The following is a 13,751-nucleotide window of genomic DNA, read 5'->3' as shown; positions in this document are numbered from 1 at the left end:
CGAGTTAGAAAGTGACACAACGTTCTCTGGGTCTCTTTCAGAGAGGTGGGACGTGTCAATAGATAGTTTCAGACCAAGGCTAACCAATCAGGACTCAGTTTATTATTATATATATATTTTTTTAATTTAACCTTTATTTTACTAGGCAAGTCAGTCAAGAACAAATTCTTATTTACAATGACGGCCTACCCCGGCCAAATCTGGACGACGCTGGGCCAATTGTGCGCCGAATGTGATACAGCCTGGATTTGAACCAGGGACTGTAGTGATGCCTCTTGCACTAAGATGCAGTGCCTTAGACTGCTGCACCACTTAAACATCCTATTTCGACGTACTACTACCCTGCCAAGATAAGAACACAAAACCTTCACAATGTGAGATTAATTATATGAGAAACTAGGTTTGTTGACTGACAATTAAACAATATTTAGTCTCCTTTATGACCAAGAGTGATTTGCATCAATGGTTTATCCAGTTTATCATAGAAAGCAGGAATAAACCGATCTCCTCATAGCCACACAGAGAGATCAGCACCACAGTGAGCAGCAGCAGAGAGATATCACCGTAGAGTCACAGCAGTCAGCTCGTCAATCTATAATAAACATGGAGGCGTTGCTTAGTAACCTGATGAGAGGGCGGTTTGTTCTGTCCATCCATGTATTTACTCTGTCAGCGTCCCAAATGCCATGCTATCCCCTTTAAAGTGCACTACTTTTCACCAGGGCTCATAGGGCTCTGGTGAAAAGTGGTGAACTATATAGGGAATAGGATGCTGTTTGGGATGCAGACACTGTATCTGTTCTACAGAAGTAGCCATCTGTTGTTGTTTCAACAACGTAAGCGGCCGGCTGACGCAGTAGGTGGCATTTTGATTGGACTAATAAACTCACCAGGTTACCGAGCAACATGTAAAACAAGATATAAAAACCTAGACAACATCAGACACTGAACCAAATCATTAATGCATCTTTTCTTTTCTAATCTTTTACATTCTTTTTCATTAAAGTGGAAATCAGATCATAAAAGGCATAGTTTATAGGACAACTGATAACATATAATTATGTAATGACAGACTTGATTAACTTGATTACATTCATATCCAAATTACAGGTGATACTGATTTCCACTGATAGGCTAAGACTAATTTGGTAATGATAAGAATCGTCTCTGGGACAGAGAGAAGTGTTTTGGAGCGACAGACTCCTGAGAGGGGAGAGAGCGGGAAAGAGAGGAGAGAGAGGTGAAGAGAGAGGTGAAGAGAGAGGGGAACTGAGAGAGGGAGAGAGGGAGAGAGGGAGGGAGAGGAGAGAGAGGGGAAGAGAGAGGGGGAGAGAGAGGGGGAGAGAGAGAGGGAGGGAGAGGTGAAAAGAGAGTAGGAGAGAGGTGAAAAGAGAGGTGGAGAGAGATGAGAGAGAGATGGAGAGAGAGGGTGGAGAGAGGTGGAGAGAGGTGGAGAGAGAGGGAGAGAGAGAGGTAGAGAGGTGGAGAGAGGTGGAGAGAGGTGGAGAGAGGTGGAGAGAGGTGGAGAGAGAGGTGGAGAGAGAGGTGGAGAGAGGTGGAGAGAGGTGGAGAGAGGTGGAGAGAGAGAGGTGGAGAGAGGTGGAGAGAGGTGGAGAGAGAGGGTGGAGAGAGGTGTAGAGAGAGGTGTAGAGAGGTGTAGAGAGGTGGAGAGAGGTGTAGAGAGGTGGAGAGAGAGGTGGAGAGAGGGTGGAGAGAGAGGTGGAGAGAGGTGGAGAGAGAGGTGGAGAGAGGTGTAGAGAGAGGTGGAGAGAGAGGTGTAGAGAGGTGGAGAGAGAGGGTGGAGAGAGGTGGAGAGAGCGAGAGACGTACCCGTGGTTTGAAGGCGATGAGTTTAAGGATCATCTCCACAGTGAAGAGGCCGGTGAAGAGCATGTTGAGGATGTTCATAGCATCGTTGAAGGAGTGGGTCTGGCCGTGATGCTGCAACAAACAGACACTTAATCCCCGATCTGCATTTCCATGTAATCACATGGTGAACACACCTACCTCAGGCTACAGTAGAAGCCTTGAACGCAACGAGTAACGACATAAATACTGACGCTCCAAAATACAGATACAGCCTTTAAAAACACCAACTCCTTCTAGCATCTAGGAACCAATACCTGAGGCAATAGCATGCCTTTTAACTGATATAGATAGACTATCCTCCCCATAATGCACCGCTAGTGTCCAGGAGCACTATGTGGTTCACTGTGTTTAGGAAGTAGATTTACAAATGGATTGATGCTACCGTATTGGGCTGAGGGCATAAAGATGGTATAATTCAACGTTTTCCCTGACCAAGATGGACGATTTAAGTGATGCTCGGACGCCAATGTCTCTCACATGCACACACACGCACGCACGCACGCACGCACAAAAACACACACACACACATCTCTCTTACCTGCATGGCCAGACAGATGGTGTTCAGCAGGATGAGAGTAAACATCAGGTACTCAAAGTAGGTGGAGTTAACCACGTACCACACCTTGTACTGGTACTGGTTCTTAGGGATGTACCGACGTAGAGGACGGGCCTTCAGGGCATATTCCACACACTGTACGCTGTACACACACACACACACACACACACACACACACACACACACACACACACACAAACATGTGTTTAATCAACAGACGTTTCCAGTAATACATCAGTGGACATAGTATTGATGTGTAAATGTCCAGTTCATATAGGTAATATACCATTTACCATCCAGTTAACCACTGATACAACTTAATGACACTCCTCCTTTCAGTATGGCCCCGGCCCCCTCCTAAGCTGACTCTATGGTGACCTCGTGCTGACCCCTCTTGACCTCTCTCACCTGTTTGACCTGTGATCTTGAACACCCCTAATCTCTTCACCTGGTTCTGATGACCCCTAACCTCTCACCTGGTTCTGATGACCCCTAACCTCTCCTCACCTGGTTCTGATGACCCCTAATCTCTCCACCTGGTTCTGATGACCCCCTAACCTCTCACCTGGTTCTGATGACCCCTAACCTCTCACCTGGGTTCTGATGACCCCTAATCTCTCACATGGGTTCTGATGACCCCTAATCTCTCACCTGGTTCTGATGACCTCCTAACCTCTCACCTGGTTCTGATGACCCCTAACCTCTCACCTGGGTTCATGATGACCCCTAACCTCTCACCTGGGTTCTGATGACCCCTAACACTCTCCACCTGGGTTCTGATGACCCCTAATCTCTCTAACAGGATCTGATGACCCCTAACCTCTCACCTGGTTCTGATGACCCCTAATCTCTCAAGCAGGATCTGATGACCCCCTAATCTCTCACCTGGGTTCTGATGACACTTCTTCTCACACTGGGTTCTGATGACCCCTAACCTCTCACCTGGGTTCTGATGACCGCTAACTTCTCCACCTGGGTTCTGATGACCCCTAACCTCTCACCTGGTTCTTGTAACATCAATACACCCCCTCACACAACATTCTAACATCAATACACCCCCTCACACAACATTCTAACATCAACACACCCCCTCACACAACATTCTAACATCAACACCCCCTCACACAACATTCTAACATCAACACCCCCTCACACAACATTCTAACATCAATACACCCCCTCACACAACATTCTAACATCAACACACCCCCTCACACAACATTCTAACATCAATACACCCCCTCACACAACATTCTAACATCAATACACCCCCTCACACAACATTCTAACATCAATACACCCCCTCACACAACATTCTAACATCATACACCCCCTCACACAACATTCTAACATCAATACACCCCTCACACAACATTCTAACATCAACACCCCCTCACACAACATTCTAACATCAACACCCCCTCACACAACATTCTAACATCAACACCCCCCCTCATCACAACATTCTAACATCAACACACCCCTCACACAACATTCTAACATCAATACACCCCTCACACAACATTCTAACATCACACACCCCCTCACACAACATTCTAACATCAACACCCCCTCACACAACATTCTAACATCAATACACCCCCTCACACAACATTCTAACATCAACACACCCCCTCACACAACATTCTAACATCAACACACCCCTCACACAACATTCTAACATCAATACACCCCCTCACACAACATTCTAACATCAATACACCCCCTCACACAACATTCTAACATCAACACACCCCTCACACAACATTCTAACATCAACACACCCCTCACACAACATTCTAACATCAATACACCCCCTCACACAACATTCTAACATCAACACCCCCTCACACAACATTCTAACATCAATACACCCTCACACAACATTCTAACATCAATACACCCCCTCACACAACATTCTAACATCAATACACCCCCTCACACAACATTCTAACATCAACACACCCTCACACAACATTCTAACATCAATACACCCCCTCACACAACATTCTAACATCAATACACCCCCTCACACAACATTCTAACATCAACACCCCCTCACACAACATTCTAATATCAACACACCCCTCACACAACATTCTAACATCAACACCCCCTCACACAACATTCTAACATCACACCCCCTCACACAACATTCTAACATCAATACACCCCCTCACACAACATTCTAACATCAACACCCCCCCTCACACAACATTCTAGCATCAATACACCCCCTCACACAACATTCTAACATCAATACACCCCCTCACACAACATTCTAGCATCAATACACCCCCTCACACAACATTCTAGCATCAATACACCCCCTCACACAACATTCTAGCATCAATACACCCCCTCACACAACATTCTAACATCAACACACCCCTCACACAACATTCTAGCATCAACACCCCCTCACACAACATTCTAGCATCAACACACCCCCTCACACAACATTCTAACATCAATACACCCCCTCACACAACATTCTAACATCAACACTCCCTCACACACATTCTAATATCAATACACCCCTCACACAACATTCTAGCATCAACACCCCCTCACACAACATTCTAACATCAATACACCCCTCACACAACATTCTAGCATCAACACCCCCTCACACAACATTCTAGCATCAACACCCCCTCACACAACATTCTAACATCAATACACCCCCTCACACAAAATTCTAACATCAATACCCCCCCTCACACAACATTCTAATATCAACACCCCCTCACACAACATTCTAATATCAATACACTCCCTCACACAACATTCTAGCATCAATACACCCCCTCACACAACATTCTAACATCAACACCCCCTCACACAACATTTTAACATCAATACACCCCCTCACACAACATTCTAACATCAATACACCCCCTCACACAACATTCTAATATCAACACACCCCCTCACACAACATTCTAACATCAATACACCCCCTCACACAACATTCTAACATCAATACACCCCCTCACACAACATTCTAACATCAATACACCCCCTCACACAACATTCTAACATCAACACACCCCCTCACACAACATTCTAACATCAACACACCCCCTCACACAACATTCTAACATCAACACCCCCTCACACAACATTCTAACATCAATACACCCCCTCACACAACATTCTAACATCAATACACCCCTCACACAACATCTAATATCAACACCCCCTCACACAACATTCTAATATCAATACACCCCCTCACACAACATTCTAATATCAACACCCCCTCACACAACATTCTAGCATCAACACACCCTCACACAACATTCTAACATCAACACCCCCTCACACAACATTCTAACATCAATACACCCTCTCACACAACATTCTAACATCAATACACCCCCTCACACAACATTCTAACATCAACACCCCCTCACACAACATTCTAAAATCAACCCCCCCTCACACAACATTCTAACATCAATACACCCCCTCACACAACATTCTAACATCAACACCCCCTCACACAACATTCTAAAATCAACACCCCCTCACACAACATTCTAACATCAATACACCCCCTCACACAACATTCTAACATCAATACACCCCCTCACACAACATTCTAATATCAATACACCCCCTCACACAACATTCTAACATCAATACACCCCCTCACACAACATTCTAATATCAATACACCCCCTCACACAACATTCTAACATCAACACCCCCTCACACAACATTCTAACATCAATACACCCCCTCACACAACATTCTAACATCAACACCCCCTCACACAACATTCTAAAATCAACACCCCCTCACACAACATTCTAACATCAATACACCCCCTCACACAACATTCTAACATCAATACACCCCCTCACACAACATTCTAACATCAACACCCCCTCACACAACATTCTAACATCAATACACCCCCTCACACAACATTCTAACATCAACACCCCCTCACACAACATTCTAAAATCAACACCCCCTCACACAACATTCTAACATCAATACACCCCCTCACACAACATTCTAACATCAATACACCCCCTCACACAACATTCTAGCATCAACACCCCCTCACACAACATTCTAACATCAATACCTCCCTCACACAACATTCTAAAATCAACACACCCCCTCACAAAACATTCTAACATCAACACACCCTCACACAACATTCTAACATCAATACCCCCCTCACACAACATTCTAACATCAACACCCCCTCACACAACATTCTAACATCAACACACCCCCTCACACAACATTCTATCAATACACCCCCTCACACAACATTCTAACATCAATACACCCCCTCACACAACATTCTAATATCAACACACCCCCTCACACAACATTCTAACATCAACACCCCCTCACACAACATTCTAATATCAATACACCCCCTCACACAACATTCTAATATCAACACCCCCTCACACAACATTCTAACATCAATACACACCCTCACACAACATTCTAGCATCAATACACCCCCTCACACAACATTCTAATATCAATACACCCCCTCACACAACATTCTAATATCAATACACCCCCTCACACAACATTTTAACATCAATACACCCCCTCACACAACATTCTAACATCAATACACCCCCTCACACAACATTCTAATATCAATACACCCCCTCACACAACATTCTAACATCAATACACCCCCTCACACAACATTCTAATATCAATACACCCCCTCACACAACATTCTAACATCAACACCCCCTCACACAACATTCTAATATCAATACACCCCCTCACACAACATTCTAACATCAGTACACCCCCTCACACAACATTCTAATATCAACACACCCCCTCACACAACATTCTAACATCAATACACCCCCTCACACAATTCTAACATCAATACACCCCCTCACACAACATTCTAATATCAATACACCCCCTCACACAACATTCTAACATCAATACACCCCCTCACACAACATTCTAACATCAATACCCCCCCTCACACAACATTCTAGCATCAACACCCCCTCACACAACATTCTAACATCAATACACCCCATCACACAACATTCTAATATCAACACCCCCTCACACAACATTCTAGCATCAACACCCCCTCACACAACATTCTAATATCAATACACCCCCTCACACAACATTCTAACATCAACACCCCCTCACACAACATTCTAATATCAATACACCCCCTCACACAACATTCTAATATCAACACACCCCCTCACACAACATTCTAACATCAATACACCCCCTCACACAACATTCTAACATCAACACTCCCTCACACAACATTCTAATATCAATACACCCCCTCACACAACATTATAACATCAATACACCCCCTCACACAACATTCTAGCATCAATACACCCCCTCACACAACATTCTAACATCAATACACCCCCTCACACAACATTCTAGCATCAATACACCCCCTCACACAACATTCTAACATCAATACACCCCTCACACAACATTCTAGCATCAACACCCCCTCACACAACATTCTAGCATCAACACCCCTCACACAACATTCTAACATCAATACACCCCCTCACACAACATTCTAGCATCAACACCCCCTCACACAACATTCTAGCATCAACACCCCCTCACACAACATTCTAACATCAATACACCCCTCACACAACATTCTAGCATCAACACCCCCTCACACAACATTCTAGCATCAACACCCCCTCACACAACATTCTAACATCAATACACCCCCTCACACAAAATTCTAACATCAATACCCCCCCTCACACAACATTCTAATATCAACACCCCCTCACACAACATTCTAATATCAATACACTCCCTCACACAACATTCTAGCATCAATACACCCCCTCACACAACATTCTAACATCAACACCCCCTCACACAACATTTTAACATCAATACACCCCCTCACACAACATTCTAACATCAATACACCCCCTCACACAACATTCTAATATCAACACACCCCCTCACACAACATTCTAACATCAATACACCCCCTCACACAACATTCTAACATCAATACACCCCCTCACACAACATTCTAACATCAATACACCCCCTCACACAACATTCTAACATCAACACACCCCCTCACACAACATTCTAACATCAACACACCCCCTCACACAACATTCTAACATCAACACCCCCTCACACAACATTCTAACATCAATACACCCCCTCACACAACATCCTAATATCAACACCCCCTCACACAACATTCTAATATCAATACACCCCCTCACACAACATTCTAATATCAACACCCCCTCACACAACATTCTAGCATCAACACACCCTCACACAACATTCTAACATCAACACCCCCTCACACAACATTCTAACATCAATACACCCTCTCACACAACATTCTAACATCAATACACCCCCTCACACAACATTCTAACATCAACACCCCCTCACACAACATTCTAAAATCAACCCCCCCTCACACAACATTCTAACATCAATACACCCCCTCACACAACATTCTAACATCAACACCCCCTCACACAACATTCTAAAATCAACACCCCCTCACACAACATTCTAACATCAATACACCCCCTCACACAACATTCTAACATCAATACACCCCCTCACACAACATTCTAATATCAATACACCCCCTCACACAACATTCTAACATCAATACACCCCCTCACACAACATTCTAATATCAATACACCCCCTCACACAACATTCTAACATCAACACCCCCTCACACAACATTCTAATATCAATACACCCCCTCACACAACATTCTAACATCAGTACACCCCCTCACACAACATTCTAATATCAACACACCCCCTCACACAACATTCTAACATCAATACACCCCCTCACACAATTCTAACATCAATACACCCCCTCACACAACATTCTAATATCAATACACCCCCTCACACAACATTCTAACATCAATACCCCCCCTCAAACAATATTCTAGCATCAACACCCCCTCACACAACATTCTAACATCAATACACCCCCTCACACAACATTCTAATATTAACACCCCCTCACACAACATTCTAGCATCAACACCCCCTCACACAACATTCTAATATCAATACACCCCCTCACACAACATTCTAACATCAACACCCCCTCACACAACATTCTAATATCAATACACCCCCTCACACAACATTCTAATATCAACACACCCCCTCACACAACATTCTAACATCAATACACCCCCTCACACAACATTCTAACATCAACACTCCCTCACACAACATTCTAATATCAATACACCCCCTCACACAACATTCTAACATCAATACACCCCCTCACACAACATTCTAGCATCAATACACCCCCTCACACAACATTCTAACATCAATACACCCCCTCACACAACATTCTAGCATCAATACACCCCCTCACACAACATTCTAACATCAATACACCCCTCACACAACATTCTAGCATCAACACCCCCTCACACAACATTCTAGCATCAACACCCCCTCACACAACATTCTAACATCAATACACCCCCTCACACAACATTCTAGCATCAACACCCCCTCACACAACATTCTAGCATCAACACCCCCTCACACAACATTCTAACATCAATACACCCCTCACACAACATTCTAGCATCAACAACCCCTCACACAACATTCTAGCATCAACACCCCCTCACACAACATTCTAACATCAATACACCCCCTCACACAAAATTCTAACATCAATACCCCCCCTCACACAACATTGTAATATCAACACCCCCTCACACAACATTCTAATATCAATACACTCCCTCACACAACATTCTAGCATCAATACACCCCCTCACACAACATTCTAACATCAACACCCCCTCACACAACATTTTAACATCAATACACCCCCTCACACAACATTCTAACATCAATACACCCCCTCACACAACATTCTAATATCAACACACCCCCTCACACAACATTCTAACATCAATACACCCCCTCACACAACATTCTAACATCAATACACCCCCTCACACAACATTCTAACATCAATACACCCCCTCACACAACATTCTAACATCAACACACCCCCTCACACAACATTCTAACATCAACACACCCCCTCAAACAACATTCTAACATCAACACCCCCTCACACAACATTCTAACATCAATACACCCCCTCACACAACATCCTAATATCAACACCCCCTCACACAACATTCTAATATCAATACACCCCCTCACACAACATTCTAATATCAACACCCCCTCACACAACATTCTAGCATCAACACACCCTCACACAACATTCTAACATCAACACCCCCTCACACAACATTCTAACATCAATACACCCTCTCACACAACATTCTAACATCAATACACCCCCTCACACAACATTCTAACATCAACACCCCCTCACACAACATTCTAACATCAACCCCCCCTCACACAACATTCTAACATCAATACACCCCCTCACACAACATTCTAACATCAACACCCCCTCACACAACATTCTAAAATCAACACCCCCTCACACAACATTCTAACATCAATACACCCCCTCACACAACATTCTAACATCAATACACCCCCTCACACAACATTCTAACATCAACACCCCCTCACACAACATTCTAACATCAATACACCCCCTCACACAACATTCTAACATCAACACCCCCTCACACAACATTCTAAAATCAACACCCCCTCACACAACATTCTAACATCAATACACCCCCTCACACAACATTCTAACATCAATACACCCCCTCACACAACATTCTAGCATCAACACCCCCTCACACAACATTCTAACATCAATACCTCCCTCACACAACATTCTAATATCAACACACCCCCTCACACAACATTCTAACATCAACACACCCTCACACAACATTCTAACATCAATACCCCCCTCACACAACACTCTAACATCAACACCCCCTCACACAACATTCTAACATCAACACACCCCCTCACACAACATTCTAACATCAATACACCCCCTCACACAACATTCTAACATCAATACACCCCCTCACACAACATTCTAACATCAACACCCCCTCACACAACATTCTAATATCAACACACCCCCTCACACAACATTCTAATATCAACACCCCCTCACACAACATTCTAACATCAATACACCCCCTCACACAACATTCTAGCATCAATACACCCCCTCACACAACATTCTAATATCAATACACCCCCTCACACAACATTCTAATATCAATACACCCCCTCACACAACATTTTAACATCAATACACCCCCTCACACAACATTCTAACATCAATACACCCCCTCACACAACATTCTAATATCAATACACCCCCTCACACAACATTCTAACATCAATACACCCCCTCACACAACATTCTAATATCAATACACCCCCTCACACAACATTCTAACATTAACACCCCCTCACACAACATTCTAATATCAATACACCCCCTCACACAACATTCTAACATCAGTACACCCCCTCACACAACATTCTAATATCAACACACCCCCTCACACAACATTCTAACATCAATACACCCCCTCACACAATTCTAACATCAATACACCCCCTCACACAACATTCTAATATCAATACACCCCCTCACACAACATTCTAACATCAATACCCCCCCTCACACAACATTCTAGCATCAACACCCCCTCACACAACATTCTAACATCAATACACCCCTCACACAACATTCTAATATCAACACCCCCTCACACAACATTCTAGCATCAACACCCCCTCACACAACATTCTAATATCAATACACCCCCTCACACAACATTCTAACATCAACACCCCCTCACACACCATTCTAATATCAATACACCCCCTCACACAACATTCTAATATCAACACACCCCCTCACACAACATTCTAACATCAATACACCCCCTCACACAACATTCTAATATCAACACACCCCCTCACACAACATTCTAACATCAATACACCCCCTCACACAACATTCTAATATCAATACACCCCCTCACACAACATTCTAACATCAATACACCCCCTCACACAACATTCTAACATCAATACACCCCCTCACACAACATTCTAACATCAATACACCCCCTCACACAACATTCTAACATCAATACACCCCCTCACACAACATTCTAATATCAACATCCCCTCACACAACATTCTAGCATCAACACACCCTCACACAACATTCTAACATCAACACCCCCTCACACAACATTCTAACATCAATACACCCCCTCACACAACATTCTAACATCAATACACCCCCTCACACAACATTCTAACATCAACACCCCCTCACACAACATTCTAACATCAATACACCCCCTCACACAACATTCTAACATCAACACCCCCTCACACAACATTCTAAAATCAACACCCCCCCACACAACATTCTAATATCAACACCCCCTCACACAACATTCTAACATCAATACACCCCCTCACACAACATTCTAATATCAACACACCCCCTCACACAACATTCTAACATCAATACACCCCTTCACACAACATTCTTGCATCAACACCCCCTCACACAACATTCTAGCATCAACACCCCCTCACACAACATTCTAACATCAACACACCCCCTCACACAACATTCTAACATCAACACACCCCCTCACACAACATTCTAACATCAACACACCCCCTCACACAACATTCTAACATCAATACACCCCCTCACACAACATTCTAACATCAATACACCCCCTCACACAACATTCTAACATCAACACCCCCTCACACAACATTCTAATATCAATACACCCCCTCACACAACATTCTAACATCAATACACCCCCTCACACAATATTCTAGCATCAACACCCCCTCACACAACATTCTAGCATCAACACCCCCTCACACAACATTCTAACATCAACACCCCCTCACACAACATTCTAGCATCAACACCCCCTCACACAACATTCTAATATCAATACACCCCCTCACACAACATTCTAGCATCAACACCCCCTCACACAACATTCTAACATCAACACACCCACTCACACAACATTCTAACATCAACACACCCCCTCACACAACATTCTAATATCAACACCCCCTCACACAACATTCTAACATCAATACACCCCCTCACACAACATTCTAATATCAACACACCCCCTCACACAACATTCTAACATCAATACACCCCTTCACACAACATTCTTGCATCAACACCCCCTCACACAACATTCTAGCATCAACACCCCCTCACACAACATTCTAACATCAACACCCCCTCACACAGCATTCTAATATCAACACCCCCTCACACAACATTCTAGCATCAACAC

The 13,751-nt window shown here is 43.8% G+C and overlaps 1 protein-coding gene across 1 annotated transcript in view; it reads right to left on the bottom strand.

Annotated features, from left to right (window-relative positions):
• The window catches only part of LOC106592969 (voltage-dependent L-type calcium channel subunit alpha-1C), a 41,320-nt gene extending 38,766 nt beyond the window's left edge, over positions 1 to 2,554 (bottom strand). The window contains exons 1-2 of the mRNA XM_082964211.1: positions 2,408 to 2,554; positions 1,831 to 1,941 (exon numbers count right to left, since the gene is read on the bottom strand). Of these exons, the coding sequence (XP_082820337.1) occupies positions 1,831 to 1,941; positions 2,408 to 2,452 (156 nt within the window). The 5' untranslated portion in view covers positions 2,453 to 2,554. The remainder of the gene's footprint in view (positions 1 to 1,830; positions 1,942 to 2,407) is intronic.
• Positions 2,555 to 13,751: the final 11,197 nt, after the last annotated feature.

This window comes from Salmo salar, chromosome 17, assembly GCF_965601325.2.
Source record: "Salmo salar chromosome 17, fSalSal1, whole genome shotgun sequence".
Taxonomy (NCBI): Eukaryota; Metazoa; Chordata; class Actinopteri; order Salmoniformes; family Salmonidae; genus Salmo; species Salmo salar.
Note: the sequence above shows the minus strand (reverse complement) of the source record. Positions and strands in the feature narration are given on the sequence as shown.